At 48.1% G+C, this 17,616-nt stretch overlaps 2 protein-coding genes across 3 annotated transcripts in view; both read right to left on the bottom strand.

Annotated features, from left to right (window-relative positions):
• Positions 1–188: 188 nt before the first annotated feature.
• LOC140454523 (CLOCK-interacting pacemaker-like) lies at positions 189–15,528 on the bottom strand. Of its 2 annotated transcripts, XM_072549333.1 has the most exons (5): positions 15,417–15,512; positions 10,667–10,793; positions 7,917–8,121; positions 5,354–5,520; positions 189–2,458 (listed from the first exon to the last, which is right to left on the bottom strand). In XM_072549333.1, the coding sequence occupies exons 3-5, from the start codon at positions 8,113–8,115 to the stop codon at positions 1,499–1,501; spliced, it is 1,326 nt and encodes a 441-aa protein (XP_072405434.1). In that variant the 5' UTR covers positions 8,116–8,121; positions 10,667–10,793; positions 15,417–15,512; the 3' UTR covers positions 189–1,498. The 2 variants fall into 2 exon arrangements, with proteins under 2 accessions (XP_072405434.1, XP_072405433.1); XM_072549332.1 differs by lacking the exon at positions 10,667–10,793 and having other exon boundaries at positions 15,417–15,528.
• A 542-nt stretch (positions 15,529–16,070) lies between these two features.
• Positions 16,071–17,616, bottom strand: part of LOC140454521 (snake venom vascular endothelial growth factor toxin ICPP-like) — a 44,604-nt gene continuing 43,058 nt past the window's right edge. The window contains exon 8 of the mRNA XM_072549330.1: positions 16,071–16,167. Coding sequence (XP_072405431.1) covers positions 16,164–16,167 — 4 coding nt within the window. The 3' untranslated portion in view covers positions 16,071–16,163. The remainder of the gene's footprint in view (positions 16,168–17,616) is intronic.

Here is a 17,616-nt window from a genome sequence, read left to right as displayed (position 1 = left end):
GGGAAATCAGAACTACTCCAAACCGCAGTAACACCACAGGCTGCATGAAAATCACTGCTGGTCCTTCCAGACAACGTATGGGTTGCAGATCCCAACCAACCAAACCTCGTTATCCCAAGATAGTTAGAATAAGCAGCCCAAGCCCTTGATAATATGGAATTCTATCAGCAAACTACTGCAAAACCATCTTGCATTAAACACAACAGTTTATTACCTTGGTCAGAAAACACCCCTGTCCATTTATTGACTTTCAGTGGTTTATTACAACAAGGCATTATAATCATATTGTGAACACAAACCACAGCGAGATCAGTCGGTCAACCAGGGTTTTAGTGCAGTGTGATGATAGGACTCCCCTTGCCCTTCCATTAGAGGCCAGGGATCTTTCTCATCTGTGCGAGGGGGCACGTGGGGTCTCACTTTAAAGTCTCACGCAACGGACAGCCTATCTGGCATTGTGACTCTGCTTCAATACTGCACTGGCAGTTTCAACACGTGTACTGAACCACCTGAAGCTAAATCTTCGGATTGCTGAGCTACATCAAGGGGTGGGTGGGAGGTGTGTGTGTGTGTTTGTGTGCATCTGTGTGTGTCGAGTATGTTAGCATGCATCCAGTTCACACAGCACTACTACTCCAAATTGGAGCCATCAAAGAGTAGAATTGCAAGTTATTCAGGTGTCTCTCCCAGCAAACTGCACAGAACTACCCAGAGTACCAGTCAAAACAACAACAGTTCTTCAGATAACCCAGTAGTTACAGCAAATAAAATACATTTCTGTCGAGCCCAAACTAGCTTTTCACAAAATAAAAGTGAAAACATCATAAAAGATGAATTTTTGTAAAAGATTCTGTGACATTTACATCTAAATATGCATGGCATGTTTTGTGGGAGGCAGTTACAGGTATGAGTGGTTGTCCTTCGATATGTAGTGCACAGTGGTGTAGTGGCAATGAAACAGTAGTAATCAAAACACCCACGTTAAAATGCTGGGGAATTTCAGTTCAAGTCCCACCGGGGCAGCCAATGAAACGAAAAAGAAGCTAGTCCTGGTAATGAAGGCCATGAGACCACTGTCATAAAAATCTGATTCACAAACGTCCTTTAGGGATCAAACGTTGGTGTCTTTGCCTAGTCTGGTCGACATGGGACTCCAGATCCACAGTGACTGTGGTTAATTTTTAAACTGTGCTCAGAAATGGCACAGCAAGTCATTCGGGTCAGGGTCAATTAGGGATAGGCAACAAATGGTGGCCTTACCAATAGCGGGGTAAAAACAATGACTGCAGATGCTGGAAACCAGATTCTGGATTAGTGGTGCTGGAAGAGCACAGCAGTTCAGGCAGCATCCGAGGGTTACCAATAGCACCCACGTTCCACGGAATAATGAAAAATATAGCCCCTTGAAACCCTCCCATCATTCACTGAGATGAGCTGAACTCCAGTTTCTGACTCATTCCCTCCACTAACACAAGGCCTTTAGTTTGAAGATTCTTGGTTAAAGTAGTGGTGCCTGCTCAGCAGTGGCTTGAAGTGGCTGATTTGTGGCCGAGCAGGAAGAGGGAGCACTGGTCACCGATGCATAATTCCCAGAGCATTTCATTGTCTCCTGGAGCCTCAGCAGTGCCCGTGGGTCTCGGCTCTGGGCAGCGCTGCAGAAGAGCCGGACGTGCTCCTTCAGTTCATCAATCTGCTGCTGGGTGCCATTGTTCTGCCGGATGAGGTCCTTGGTTTTCAGCGTAATCTCCAGAAGCCCTGACCTACTCAGGATCTCCACCGTATTGCGGAAGCGCCGTTCCTTGGCGGGACTGGAGACTGGCCGCCTGGGGCCTCTGTCAGCCAGTCGAGTGGTGTCACTACAGAGTGACTGGGCACTGGGAGCATGGGAAAATGTGGAGGCAGGGGAGGATGATGACGATGATGAATGCACAGATTCAGAGGATTCAGACTGGACAACAGAATTCGGAGAAACTACTGGTGATGGGGAGACGGAGACATCAAACTGAGTGTAAAAGTGCGCTGGCCCAAAAGGGGGTGTCTGCTGCGTGTTCTCAGCTTGCTGGCAGTGGCCCACTGGTGGGACGTGCAAGGTTTGCTTGTTTCGGTGATATTCCTGCGGGGGTTCTCCCAACTCGTCCAGGCATAAACGTTTGCTCTTGCTGTGATCTGCAGTCCTGTCGTCCTGAGCCGGACAGTTCCCTTCCTGACCCCGGCTACTGTTGTCATCCCGGCTTTTGTCTGGGTGAGGCGCTATCCTTGGGTAGGAGTTTAAGATCGGAAGATAGGTATCTTTCCCTGTCCCAGTCTTTGCCTCAATCTTCTGCGATTTAAAAGAAGCTGCCAAAGGCTGTCCGATGAAGACCACTCGGGTCTGGCCTGACGTCCCGAGGGAGTGCTGACTTCCCCAGGTTTGTAGCTGGGCTTGGACAAGCTGACTCCTTGTTGGAACGGACAGAGGCTGTTTAAAACATGGCAATGGGTAAAGCAGAATTAAGATCCATTGATTTAAAGGAACTGCCATTCCCTGTAAGCATGCAACAAGCCTTCCATGCAACTGCTCCACGCGAGCATACAATAAGCCCCTTTGCAGCCACTGCCTATGCGTCTCATTATTATTCAGTATAAGTACATTGGTATAATAGAAATATTGCATCTGGGCATCATGTCACCATTCACACAGCCTGCGTGTGACCATCCTGTCAGTGAACATACACTGACTAACAATAGCAAGGTCAGGATTGCCAGCACAGTGGGCAGATGATGAGCAGTAATGGAAAGGTTTCTCTCATTTAGTACAATGCAAAATAGCAAGTAACATAAAAACAGACAGAAAGAGCTTCTTTAAATATATAAAAAGTCAGAGGTGGAAGAAGTGAGCCCAAGCCCCTTAATAATTAAGGCTGGGGAAAGAAGAGTAGGGAATCAAGAAATGGCAGAGTTGAACAATTACTCTGCATGGTAGAGGATACTAATAACATTCCAAAAGTACTAAACACTGAAAGTGGTAAAGGTCAGGGGAGAAAATAAAAAATATCACTGGAGCAAAAGTACTAGGGAAACTGATGGGGCTAATATTGGTCATGTTTCTAACACTTTAATATAGTAGTTGTACTGGCAGTAATCATTCAAGAATCATTGGATTTTGGACAAGTCCCAGAGGATTACAAAATTGCCAATGTAATATCCTTATTCAAAAAAAGAGAGTCAATAAACAGCTAACTTATAGGCCAGTCAGCTTAGCATTTGTAATTTTCCCCAATGTCAAATTTGATTATAAAGGATGCAATAGCATAGCATTTAGAAATGCAAAATATTACCAAGCAGTCAGGCTAGCTTTATAAAGAGAAATCATGCCTGACAAATTTACGGTTCTTTGAGGTGGTAACATGAAGAATGGATAAAGGAAAACCAGGAGATGCAATATATTTGCATTTCCAAAAGCCTTTCAATAAGGTGTTGCACACACTTAATAAGACAAAGGTCCATGGTTTGGAGTAGCATATTAGATTGATAGAGGATGAAGACAGAAGATAAATGATAAAAGACTGAGAATTGGGATAAAGGGGGCATTTTTAGCATGACAATCTAGAATGAATGGACTGGAACAGGAATCAGTAGTGGGAACACAATTATTTAGAATATATATTACAGGTGCACAATCCTTTATCTGAGATGCTTGGGACCAGCTGGTTTTCGGAATTTAGAGTTTTTTGAATTTCAGAATAAGTGACTGTTTGATGGTGACGTTTTAAAAAATCTTACTGGAGGAGCATTCCCACTCAGCCTTGAGAAAGAATTGAGGCCTGCTGATGCTGGGCCACACCTCCTCCCCCCCCCCCCCCCCCCCCCTCCAACATCACATCTGAGTGACACGCATCAAGTGGGTGTTGATTTGGGTTAACTGTTTGCATGCAAAGCAACCTTGTTAATGAGAAAAAAAACTTCACAAAAAAACCTTTAGACTTTGGAGTTTTCGAATTTCAGACAAAGGGATTGTCTACCTGTACTGACTAAAGTTAATGCACTAACATCAAGTCTGGATGACAAAAAATATTCTTGGGAAGGCAAGTAGTAATGATGACAAGAGACTGCAGAGTGATATTTATAGGTAAGTGGGCAAAAAGCTGGCAGATGGAATATAACATGGGGAAAATGTGTGATTAAGTATTTTAGCAGGAAATTTAAATGGGAAAAAAAAACAAAGAACTACAGATGCTGGAAATCAGAAACAAAACCATAAATTGCTTGAAAAACATCTTTAGGACTTTTCTGAAAAAGGGTCACCGGACTTAAAACGTAAACTCTGCTTTCTCTCCACACCTGCTGAGTTTTCCCAGCAAATCCTGATTTTGCTTAAATAGAGAAAAACGCAGAAAACTGCGGTGCAGAGAGATTTGGGGATACACATGCATGATTCACAAAAAAAAACATTCAACGGATCATAAGGCAGGCAAATGAAATGTTTGTCTATATCTCAAAGGGAATGGAGTACATAAATAGGGGTGTCTTGCTAAAACTATTCAAGTTATTAACCAGCCCACAGCTGAAATATTGTCAACAGTTTTACGCCCCTTATTTAAGGAAAGACAGAGTGGCATTGGAAGTAGTCTAGAGAAGATTCACCAGGTTGATCAAAGATTGAGTAGATTGAGTGTACACTCATTGGAATTTAGAGAATGGAGGTATGACTTTATTGAAACATGCAAGATTCTTAGGGGGCTTGATAGGATGGATACAAAGATATTGTTTTCTTTTATCGGAGTGTCTGGAACCAGAGGACATAATCTTGAGTAAAGACTTGTCTGTCTAAGATCAAGCCAAGAAGCACGTGTTCTTTCAGGATGGTGAACCTGTTAGAATTCTTTACTTCTTTAAAAGGGCTGTTGCGGCTGGGTTACTCCAGAGTATTCAAAGATGTGATAGACAGATTTTTAGTGAATGAGAGACCAAGGGTCATGAGGATAAGGCAGAAAACTGGAGTTGAGACTAGCCCTGATCTCATTGAATGACAAAGCATATGTGATGGGCCAAATGGCCTGCTTCCACTCCTACACCTTATAGTTTTACATACAGATTATTCACAGTGATTGCAAAAGTCCCTCTTCACCAGATCACTGCACAGACAGGAGTTCTGCAGCAGGAACAGTGATCAGCAGCACCAGCTGATCCTTCTTTTTCTATTAGCTACTAGAATGGACCCAGTGAGGCTCTCCATGAATCATGAACAAGTGGAGGTAAGGAGTCTAGGCCTGCACACGTCACACTTTGTGTCCTTATATTTCTCCCCTAACTAATCCACATCTTAAAGAGGGTTTACTACAGGACATTGTGGAGCAGGGGGGCGGGTCTGTACCTCTTTAAGAAGAACATTCTTCACAATGTATACAGGAGTCAGGCTGGAAAGTGAGCTCTGTACAGCTGTTGTTCTCTCCACGTGGTTTGACACGGCTGGCCTCTTTTGCGTAGGTGGGTCCTCCAAGTCCGTTTGTTCCAGTGTACTCAGATAGTCTGAACTCGTGTCTGAGGACAAAGCAGAGAGGAAGTGATGCATCCAAAGGTAATGCAAAGATAATACAAACTATCTTCAAACATGGACCATCAAATTATTACAACTTGGTGGAAATTAATGTACAAAATAATCTCTGCTTGCACATGACATAGCACAGAAAGCGCTTCAGCCTATTGTACGTGCGCTGGGTTTTTGAAAGAACTGAACATTTCGACCTATTTTCACCATAATCCTGCTTTTTTTTCCCAATCAAATAGTCATCCAATTCTCTTTGAAAGTTGTAGTTTAATCTACTTCTACCATTCTCTCGGGCAATACATTCTAGATTCTACCTTGCCAGTGAAAATAATTTATTTTAATTTCAACTTCATACTCAGACCTCATGTCATGAAGCTTTGATCATTTGAACTCCCAGGACAATGCCCAATTGTACAACTATTTCATCTCTGGTCAGCCTGACCTCCCTTCAGTATGGTACATGCACATGAATGTTAATGGTACTGTTTGGGCATTATCTGTTAGGTATGATTCTATGAGTATATCAGGCTGTTGCTTGACTAGACTATGAGTCAGTTCTTCGAGGAGAAAGTGAGGACTGCAGATGCTGGAGATCAGAGCTGAAAATGTGTTGCTGGAAAAGCGCAGCAGGTCAGGCAGCATCCAAGGAGCAGGAGAATCGACGTTTCGGGCATGAGCCCTTCTTCGGGCTCATGCCCGAAACGTCGATTCTCCTGCTCCTTGGATGCTGCCTGACCTGCTGCGCTTTTCCAGCAACACGTTTTCAGCTCATCATGATATCAAACGCGAAGCAGTAAGCAGTGCAAGGTGGAAACATGGGGAAGGTGATGTTGCAGTGGTTTAACTAGACTGGTGATCCAGTATAAGTTTCTGGGGTCTCAGATTCAAATCCCACCACAAGAGATGGTGGAATTTGAGTTTTTAAAGACCTGGAATTAAAAGTTTGATGATGACCAGGAATCCATTGTTGCATGTCAGAAAAACCCACCTGGTTCATTAATGCTCTTTAGGGAAGGAAATCTGCTATTCTTTACCTGGTCTGGCCTATATTGATTCATTTTGATGGGATTGATGTTGGCTCACTTTTAACTGCCCTCTGAAAAGGCATGCCATGCTATTTACTTGTATCAAATTGCTAAGAGAAATTCAGAAATGAAACCAGACAGACCACCTAATATTGGCCAAAGCAGTAGAAATGACAACAGCAAACTCAGACATTAGAACACCACTAATAGCAAGTTCCCTTTCAAGTCTCTCACATCCTGACTTAAAAGATATTGTTGTTCCTTCACTGTTACAGAATCAAAACCTTGGAACTCCCCTCCCCACAGAAGACATCAAATGGGACTGTAGCAGTTAAAGAGGGTAGCTCACCACAAACGTCTCAAGGGCAATTAGGGATGAGCAATAAATGCTGGCCCAGTCAGCAATGTCCACATCCCATGAGTGAATAAAGAAAATTTTAAAACAGATTTCTGGGCAGTAAGGGAATCCAAGGACTGTGTGGAGATAGAGGCAGAAATAAGCCACTTTACTGAAAAATAGAATAAGCCACATGGGTCCCATGGCCTACTCCTATTTCTCATCATACAGGTACATTGTCTCTCATTTTATTGCGTGTGCAAGGTACTTGTCATAGAATCCTTACAGTGTGGAAGTAGGTCATGCAGCCCTTCGAGTCCACACTGACCCTCCAAAGAGCACCTCACCCAGACCCAATCCTCTACCCTATTCTTGTAACCCTGCATTTCTGATGGCTAACTCACCTAACCTACAAATCTCGACATACTATGGGGCAATTTAGCATGATCAATCCAGCTAAACTGAACATCTTTGGTCTGTGGGAGGAAACCAAAGTACTTGGAGGAAACCCATGCGGCCACAGGAAGAATGTGCAAAACTCCACACAGCTATGAGAGGACAAAGTCGAACGCAGCTCTCTGGCGCTATGAGGCAGCAGTGCTAATCAGAGACACCGTGCCGCCCCAAAGGAACATTTGGAAGAATCATAGAACCCCTATGGTGTGGAAGCACACCATTCAGGCCATTGAGTCCACATTGCCCTTCAAAGGTCATTCCCACCCAGACCCTCCCTATCCCTGTAACCCTGCATTTCCCATGGCTAATTCATATAGTCACTATGGTAATTTAGTGCAGCCACCTGCACATCAGGTTGTTGTAAACTGAACTGTTGTAGTGGAGTGGTACTTTTTGTACAGTTGTTGAATTGAACTGGTAAATGTGGCACCTGGTCATCTTCAGGTTGTCACAGTATTTCAAAGAGACAGCCAGCATGCACTTTAAATCATCACTCAATCCAACCCACTGTTCCATTCCCGCCCCACCCCACTATCCCCCAACCCACACACACCTTCCCTCAACTAGTTACCTGAAAAACCAGAATCTTTCTCTGGTTCCTCTAATGACATTTTCCGATTCTTCCTGGCACTTCCCATGTGATTTATTTTCTCCGTCTCTTCGTACCAACTGCTTGGCAGACTCTCCAATTTAACAGAAACCCCATTCATCCTGTCCTTTAGGCTTCTGTGAGAGATTCTTGTGACGACAGGCACTTTATCCAGAGACATGTTTCTCTGAAAGAGAAATCCAGAATTATAAGGAATATCATTATTGGCATGTGTGCACGTCTGGGTATATGTGAGACAGAGCAAGAGAGTGTATGTGAGCATATATGAGTGAGAGAGAGTCAGGGCGTGAGTGAGGCAGAGAAGGTAGCATCATGATAATACCACTGCACTAAGAATTCATATTCCCAGGCTAATTCTCCAGGGTCATCGGTTTGAACCCCAGCAGAGTAGATGTTGATTTAATTTTTTTTTAAATTCTGGAATACAGACCTAGCCTAATGGCAACCACATAAAAACTGTCAATTGTTGTAAAAACCCATCTGGTTTGCTAACAGCCTTTGGGGAAGGAAATCTGCCATCCTTTTCCAACCTGGCCTACACATGACTCCAGAGACACAGCAGTGTGGCTGACTCTTGATTATCTGGGGAATACTAGTCAGCAACACCCACATTCTGTGATGAATGAAAAAACACACTTGGAAATGGAATGCAAGCCTGTCCACTGATACTCTGTATGGCCTGATACTGTTCTTTACCCTGCCCTCCCCCATCTTCTTTTCCAACAAAGGATTAGTCATAGGACGTGTGGATGTGATAGCCTAGTGGTATTATTGCTAGACTATTAATGTGGAAACTCAGCTAATGTTCTGGGGACCTGGGTTCAATTCCCCAGGTGTTGGAATTTGAATTCATTTTTTAAAAAAAACTGGTATTAAGAATCTACTGATTACCACATTACTATTGCCAAATAGCAGAAAAAAAACTCATCTGGCTCACTAATGCCCTTCAAGGAAGGAAATCTGTCAACCTCACCTGGTCTGGCCTACATGTGACTCCTGATCCACAGCAACTTGGTAGACTCTCATTGCTCTCTGAAATGGCCCAGCAAGCCACTAAGTTCAAGGACAGCTCGGGATGGGCAATAAATGCTGACCAATCCACAATGCCCACATCCCATAAATGTATTTTTTTTAAATGCCACAGTAGGCAACCATGTGGCCTACTGACCTTCTCCAAGTCTAACCCACTGCCCTGCATTTTGTTTGTCAAATGAGTATCTGATCAATAACCAAGGGCAATATGGCAGCTCAGTAGTTAGCACTGCTGCCTCACATTACCAGGGACCTGAGCTTGATTCAGCCTTGATTTGACTGTCTACATGGAGTTTACATGTTCTTCCCGTGTCTGAGTGTAGTTCAACCAGGTGCTCCGCTTTCCTCCCACAGTCCAAAGATGTGCAGGTGAGATGGATTTGGCCATGCTAAGTTACCCCGTTGTTTCCGGGGATTTGCAGGCTAAGTGGATCAACTGTGTAAAAAGCGAGGTTACAGGGAAAGGGTGGGGGGGCTGAGTCTGGATGGGAGCTCTTCAGAGGATCGGTGATGAGTCAATGGGCCAAATGCCTCCTTTTACATCGTAGGGATTTTGAGTCATATATGCTAAATGCAATAGGCAATTCAAGAGAACATTTTTGTTTAAACCCACAAACTGGGATTAATATAGAAGTCATTTCTTTAATTAGATTAGATTAGATTACTTGCAGTGTGGAAACAGGCCCTTCGGCCCAACAAGTCCACAATGACCCTCCAAAGAGCAACCCATCCAGACCCATTCCCCTACATTTACCCCTTCACCTAACACTACAGGCAATTTAGCATGGCCAATTCACCTAACCTCCACATTTTTGTACTGTGGGAGGAAACCGGAGCACCCAGAGGAAACCCACGCAGACACAGGGAGAGTGTGCAAACTCCACACAGACAGTTGCCTGAGGCAGGAATTGAGCCCGCGTCTCTGGCGCTGTGAGGCAGCAGTGCTAACCAATGAATAGTTGAGTTTAATTTAAGGAAAAGCTAAATGTGTATGAGGAGTTCAAGGGAAGAAAAGATCATGCTAATAAGATCGCACTAATAGGAGAGTGTGAGAAGGCTTGTGAGATGCATCAACACTGACCAAGTCCAGTTGGACTGGCGAAAGGTTTTCAATGCTGTAAGATTATTTGCAATTAATCAGCTTCCTTGAGTTGGAGAGAAGCTTTGTTCATCAACCCTGGGATAGCACTGACGTATCGGATAACAACAACTCTGAGATGACTGGTCAAAAGCCAGATTTTCACAAGAGTATGTTGGAAGGATGGAGAGTGCAAACTGCAGCTCACCAAAACAAGCAATCTGGGAATTGAAAATTTATGACACCAAAACCAAAATGGATACCCCTGATCAGCTACCTAAATTTTACTGGACATTCTCAAGTTTCCTGGAGCCACAAACGTTATAATGGATGAAGAAAGCTTTAAGGGCAGAAAGAAGCAGTCAGGTAGCCATAAGCCACCTCGCAATAGCAACTATTGAGATTTAGTCTGCAATTAATGAGTGCCTCAGGGAGCAGCACAGTGAAAACAGAAATGAAATAAAGTGCGAAATAAGAGATTTAACTAAATGAGAATCGCAAGTCTAAAATCTTCAATTAATTAAAAAGCAGATCCTGAGCAATTTCAGATTAAGGCCCTTTTTACTAGTATTTTTAAACATCTTTGTGCCTGTTTCCTCACTGTAATGACTCAGGGGCAGGTAGAGACTTGCTGCGTCACATGGAGCTTATGTCTGTCTGATAAACTGCTTTCCAATCCTGCAGAGTTCCTGCTGTCCCCAACCCTGAACAGCTGAAGCAACAAAAATCTGTAAAGACATATAAACAAATCAAAACAATGCTCCCTCTGACAAACTGCTCTTTTGAAATTGAATAATTTTGTAAAATAATCCCATAATGCACAAATACAGTGAAAACTGATACCTTGACCAAAACACCATGCAATTCAATCCCAAGTTTACATTCAGTTTGCAGGAAACTCTCCACATTTTAAATTCAATTCTTTATCTCCTTCCCTCTATGCCCTCATCAGAACTCGCTCTCCCCAGCAACCCCTCTCCCCAAATACCACATTATGCTCACATTTAAAACCTAGACTGTCAACGTGTTTGTTCCCACATGGGAATCCAGCCATAGGATCTTCCAAAAGCTGCTCCCACATTCCCATGTCCTTGGACCCTGAGACACCCCACATTGTCCCCACCAGGAACTCCACATTCTCATTCCCCTCACCCCAGGACTGCCACACAATCTGCTCTCCCCATTATTCTTTACCCCGCCAGCCAAAAACTTCTAAAACCATATCCAGAGATATCCAAATTCTGTAAACTCCTCTTTATTCCTAAAATACCCACATCCACGACCCTCCTTTCCCGTGGGACCCTTCCATTATCGAGCTGCACCCAACGGACACCCCCTTCCCATTAGTCTCTACTTGCATTCCAACCATGAGTATGCACCTCCTCTACCTACCTCATTTCCTACCAAACCCTCCATGCCCATCGTGGGATCCCCACGTTCTCTACCCCCCCCTTCCCCTCACTGGGATCCCCACATTCTGCACCCCACTTCCCCTCACTGGGATCCCCACATTTTGCAACCCCCCTTCCCCTCACTGGGATCCCCATGTTCTGCACCCCTCTTCCCCTCACTGGGATCCCCATGTTCTGTACCCCCCTTCCCCTCACTGGGATCCCAACGTTCTCTACCTCTCTTTCCACTCACTGGGATCCCCACATTCTCTACCTCTTCTTCCCCTCACTGGGATTTCAACGTTCTCGACCTCTACTTCCCCTCAATGGGATCCCCACGTTCTTTACCCTCCATCCCCTCACTGGGAACCCCACGTTCTCTCCCCACACCCCTCACACCCAATAGGATCCCCATATTCTCTGCTCCCCTTCCCCTCACACCCAATAGGATCCCCATATTCTCTGCTCCCCTTCCCCTCACTGGGATCCCCACATCCTCTAACCTCCTTCCCCTCACTGGAATCCCCATGTTCTCTACCCCACTTCATCTCACTGAGATCCCCACAATCTCTACCCCTCCTTCCCCTCACAAGGAACCCCACATTCTCTACCCCCCCTTCCCCTCACTGGGAACCCCACGCTCTCTCTCCACAGCCCCCACACCTAATAGGATCCCCTCATTCTCTACCCTCACTGGGATCCCAACGTTCTCCACCCGCCTTTCCCCTCACTGGGATCCCAACGTTCTCCACTCCCCTTCCCCCCACTGGGATCCCAATGTTCTCCAGCCCCCTTCCCCACACAGGGATCCCCACATCCTCTAACCCCCTTCCCCTCACTGGGATTGCCACGTTCACTACCCCCCTTCTCCTCACTGGGATCCCAACGTTCTCTACCCCCCCTTCCCCTCACTGGGATCCCCACGTTCTCTACCCCCTTCCCCTCACTGCGATCCCCACAGTCTCCACCCCCCCTTACCCTCTCTGTGATCCCCACATTAGTTACCCTCACTGGGATCTCTACATTCTCTCTCCATCCCCCCACTCCCATTAGAATCCCCACATCCCAAATGGAGATCCCATCACTCTCTAAAACGCCCCCCCTGCCCTCCCCCCACCCATGGGATCCCCACACTCTCTAATCCCCTCTCCACAATGGCATCCCCTCACTCTCTCACCCCCTCCCCTCCCAAATAGGATCCCCTCACTCTCTCACCCCTCCCCATATGATCCCCTCACTCTCTCATCCCCCTCCCCAATGGGATCCCCTCACTCTCTAGTCCCCTCCCCAATGGGATCCCATCACTTTGTAGTCCCACTCCCCAATGGGATCACCTCACTCTCTCACCCCCTCCCCAAAGGGATCCCCTCACTCTCTAGCCCAGTCCCCAATGGGGTCCCCCCTCTCTCACCCCTCCCCAATGGAATCCCCTCACTTTCTAAACACCCCCTCCCCAATGGGATCCCCTCACTTTCTCACCCCCTCCCCAATGGGATCCCCTCACTCTTTAACCCCCCCTCCCCCCAATGGGATCCCCACACTCACTAACCAACCCCTCCCCAATGAGATCCCCTCATTCTCTAACCTCCCAATGGGATCCCCTCACACTCTAACCCTCTCCTCCACGGGATCCCCTCACTCGCTAACCCCCCCCCCAACCAACGGGATCCCTCACTCTCTAACCCCCACCCCTCACCAAAGGGATCCCCTCACTCTCTAGTCCCCTCCCCAATGGGAACCTCTCACTCTCTAACCACCCCTCCCCAATGGGGTCCCCTATCTCTCACCCCTACGCAATGGAATCCCCTCACTCTTTAACCCACCACCACCACCAATGGGATCCCCTCACTCTCTCACCCCTCCCCATATGATCCCCTCACTCTCTCATCCCCCTCCCCAATGGGATCCCCTCACTCTCTAGTCCCCTCCCCAATGGGATCCCATCACTCTGTAGTCCCACTCCCCAATGGGGTCCCCTCTCTCTCACCCCTCCCCAATGGAATCCCCTCACTTTCTAAACCCCCCTCCCCAATGGGATCCCCTCACTCTCTAAACCCCCCTCCCCAATGGGAACCCCTCACTCTCTCACCCCCTCCCCAATGGGATCCCCTCACTCTCTCGCCCCCTCCCCAATGGGATCCCCTCACTCTCTCGCCCCCTCCCCAATGGGGATCCCCTCACTCTCTAGCCCCCTCCCCAATGGGGATCCCCTCACTCTCTAGCCCCCTCCCCAATGGGGATCCCCTCACTCTCTAGCCCCCTCCCCAATGGGGATCCCCTCACTCTCTAACCCCCCCTCCCCCTCCCCAATGGGATCCCCTCACACTCTCACCCCCGCCCCAATGGGGATCCCCTCACTCTCTAGCCCCCTCCCCAATGGGATCCCCTCACTCCCTCACCCCCTCCCCAATGAGGATCCCCTCACTCTCTCACCCCCTCCCCAATGAGGATCCCCTCACTCTCTAGCCCCCTCCCCAATGGGATCCCCTCACTCTCTAGCCCCCTCCCCAATGGGATCCCCTCATTCTCTCACCCCCTCCCCAATGGAATCCCCTCACTCTCTAGCCCCCTCCCCAATGGGGATCCCCTCACTCTCTAGCCCCCTCCCCAATGGGATCGCCTCCCTCTCTAGCCCCCTCCCCAATGAGGATCCCCTCACTCTCTAGCCTCCCTCCCCAATGGGATCCCCTCACTCTCTAGCCCCCTCCCCAATGGGATCCCCTCACTCTCTCACCCCCTCCCCAATGAGGATCCCCTCACTCTCTAGCCCCCTCCCCAATGGGATCCCCTCACTCTCTAGCCCCCTCCCCAATGGGATCCCCGCACTCTCTAGCCCCCTCCCCAATGGGATCCCCGCACTCTCTAGCCCCCTCCCCAATGGGATCGCCTCACTCTCTAGCCCCCTCCCCAATGAGGACCCCCTCACTCTCTAGCCTCCCTCCCCAATGGGATCCCCTCACTCTCTAGCCCCCTCCCCAATGGGATCCCCTCACTCTCTCACCCCCTCCCCAATGAGGATCCCCTCATTCTCCAGCCCCCTCCCCAATGGGATCCCCTCACTCTCTAGTCCCCTCCCCAATGGGATCCCCTCACTCTCTAGCCCCCTCCCCAATCAGGATCCCCTCACTCTCTAGCCTCCCTCCCCAATGGGATCCCCTCACTCTCTAGCCTCCCTCCCCAATGGGATCCCCTCACTCTCTAGCCCCCTCCCCAATGGGATCCCCTCACTCTCTCACTCCCCTCGCCAGTGGGATCCCCTCACTCTCTCACTCCCCTCTCCAATGGGATCCCCTCAGTCCCTAGCCCACTCCCCAGTGGGATCCCCTCACTCTCTCACTCCCCTTCCCAGTGGGATCCCCTCACTCTCTCACCCCCACCCCAATGGGATCCCCTCACTCTCTAGCCCCCACCCCAATGGGATCCCCTCACTCTCTCACCCCCTCCCCAATGAGGATCCCCTCACTCTCTAGCCCCCTCCCCAATGAGGATCCCCTCACTCTCTAGCCTCCCTCCCCAATGGGATCCCCTCACTCTCTAGCCCCCTCCCCAATGGGGATCCCCTCACTCTCTAGCCCCCTCCCCAATGGGGATCCCCTCACTCTCTAGCCTCCCTCCCCAATGGGGATCCCCTCACTCTCTAGCCCCCTCCCCAATGGGGATCCCCTCACTCTCTAGCCCCCTCCCCAATGGGGATCCCCTCACTCTCTAGCCCCCTCCCCAATGGGGATCCCCTCACTCTCTAGCCCCCTCCCCAATGGGGATCCCCTCACTCTCTAGCCCCCTCCCCTTGGTACATGGAGGTGCCCTCTGTGTGGGGGGGGTGGTTCCTCAGTTGTCAGATCGCGATCCCCTCCCCCACCCCGAGGATCCGCTCGTTCTCCGGTCCCTGTGCCCGATGTTGAGGGGAGTGGAGGATGTTTTATGTCCCGGACCCCCATGTTTTAATTCCGTTCCCCTCACCGAGCTGCCGTGCCGACCTCCCGCTCGCCTTCGTCCTCGGACACTCTCGGTTTCTCCCGATCGCCTCCGCCGCCTCTCACCCAAACCTGCTGCTGCTGCTGATCATCCCGCCCTCCAAAACCCACTGACTGATTACGGCCCCGACCAATGGAGAGGCGCTCCTCTCCTCGCCTCCACCAATCCGACGCGGTGGCACCGCCCAGCTTGTGTTCCGCCCTCCACCCCCCACCCGTCCAGTGTGTTCGGCTGCGCCGCCCGTGCGCGGCCTCGTGAGAGGCTGGCGTGATTGACAGGCCGTCTCCATGGCGACTGCTCAGGCGGCCGGTCCGCGCTGCTCCTTGAGGCACTTCAACGTGAGCGGGCTGCAGAGCTAGAGGCGAAGTGCAAAGGTGCAGCAGTGGCGCATGCAGCTCCGAGGCAGGGTTGGGTGGCAGGCACGTGTGCAAACAGTGCAATGCAACGAGCAGGGTCTTCAGGAAATAATTGTACGCGGTGGGGCAGTGCAAAGGGTAAAAATCTTTGCAGAGCTTTGAATGATGGTCATACTGAGCAACAGATTGGGCACCTAGATGGAAATCTGAACATAAGGAGTTAGACGCAGGGTATTTGGGCAAACATTTATTAAAATTAAGGCTGTTGAGTGGTGGTCCAGAGGCTCACTGAAGATGTTACCTCATATGGTGACGAAACGTCTGAAAATCAACCTTCCAGCTCAGCGAACAAACCTGTGGGCAGTTGGTCATGTCTCTACCTGTGGACCAAAGGCCTGGGTTTAAGGTACAAAAACATAAGTTGCTGGAAAGCTTAGCAGGTCTGGCAGCTCCTGTGCAGAGAAATCAAAGTTAACATTTTGGGGTCCCAGTGCCCCTTGTTCAGAACTGATGGTAGCTAGGAAAAGGCCTGGGTTTAAGTCCCAGAGTGAGACATTATATCTGAATAGGTTGATTAGAAATTTTATTCAAAATCGTCATTGACAGATTTTTAAACTGTAAGGAAATCAAGAGTTATGGGGAAAAGGCAGGAAAATGGGGTTTAGAATTAAATTTTATTGTCATGTGTACTCAAGCATGTTATTGTGTCACCACAGTCTCACCAGAGTGTAGGGGGTTGTTCTCTCATTAGAGAGAAGCAACTGGTGGTGATTTAACCTGAGGGCTACCAGACCTCAGGTGAGGGAAGAGGTTGAAAAGAAGAGTCCTTCGTGGTAACCTCAAACCAGTGATGGGAATTGAATTCATACTATTAGCATTACAGTGCTCTGTTAACCAACAATCCAGCCAACTAAGCTAAACCAATTCCTACTCAAGTGTAGGACTATGTTGAAAAGTGTAGAAAGTTGTTCTTATCCAATACCATCTTGGCTACAAAACCCAGAATTAAACAAAAATGAAAAAAGAGCCAAAAGGTAAGAAAACATTTGGATCTAAGGTCTAAAGTCTCATCTCCATAAAGGAGTCTCACAATCTCATTGAATAGCAGATCAGACTTGATGGGCTAAATGGTCTATTTATGCTTCTATGTCTATCTTAGTCTACAACGCCAGGGAGCCGGGTTCAATTCCAGCCTTGGGCAACTGTCTATGTGGAGTTTGCACATTCTCCCCGTGTCTGCGTGGGTTTCCTCTGAGTGCTCTGATTTCCTCCCACAGTCCAAGGATGTGCAAGTTAGAGTGGATTGGCTATGCTAAATTGCCAATAATGTTCAGGGATGTGTAGGTTAGGTGCATTAGTCAGGGGGTAAATGGAGAGTAATGGGGAATGTGTTTGGGTGGGATACTCTTCGGAGGGTTGGTGTGAAATTGTTGGGCCAAAGGACCTGCTTCCACATAGAATCCCTGCAATGATTCTGTCTCTTTCCCCATTCTGACAGAGGTGACTGACTGTAGTTTTGGGAGCCATGGCACCAAAGCTAAAATGATGTGGAGCAGCTGGTGTCGGACTGGGGTGGACAAAGTTAAAAATCACACAACACGAGGTTATAGTCCAACAGGTTTATTTGGAAGCACTAACTTTCAGAGCGCTGCTCCTTCATCAGGTAGCTCAAGTATAGGAGTACATTGAAAAGTGGAGAAAGTTGCTATTATCTGGTGCCGTCTTGGTTACAAAACCAGAATTAAACAAACAACAGAAAAATGATAAAAAGAGCTAGAAGGTAAGAAAACATTTAGATCTTAAGCTACCTGATGAAGGAGCAGCACTAT

The sequence above is a fragment of the Chiloscyllium punctatum genome, chromosome 29 (genome assembly GCF_047496795.1).
Source record: "Chiloscyllium punctatum isolate Juve2018m chromosome 29, sChiPun1.3, whole genome shotgun sequence".
Classification (NCBI taxonomy): domain Eukaryota; kingdom Metazoa; phylum Chordata; class Chondrichthyes; order Orectolobiformes; family Hemiscylliidae; genus Chiloscyllium; species Chiloscyllium punctatum.
Note: the sequence above shows the minus strand (reverse complement) of the source record. Positions and strands in the feature narration are given on the sequence as shown.

Coding starts and splice junctions, on each gene's coding strand:
- LOC140454523 (XM_072549332.1), bottom strand. CDS start 8,115: ATGTCTCTGGATAAAGTGCCTGTCGTCACAAGAATCTCTCACAGAAGC. Junction 5,521..7,916: donor GAAAGATTCTGGTTTTTCAG/GTAACTAGTTGA, acceptor CTTTGTCCTCAG/ACACGAGTTCAGACTATCTG. Junction 2,459..5,353: donor AGAATGTTCTTCTTAAAGAG/GTACAGACCCGC, acceptor TGTTTTAAACAG/CCTCTGTCCGTTCCAACAAG.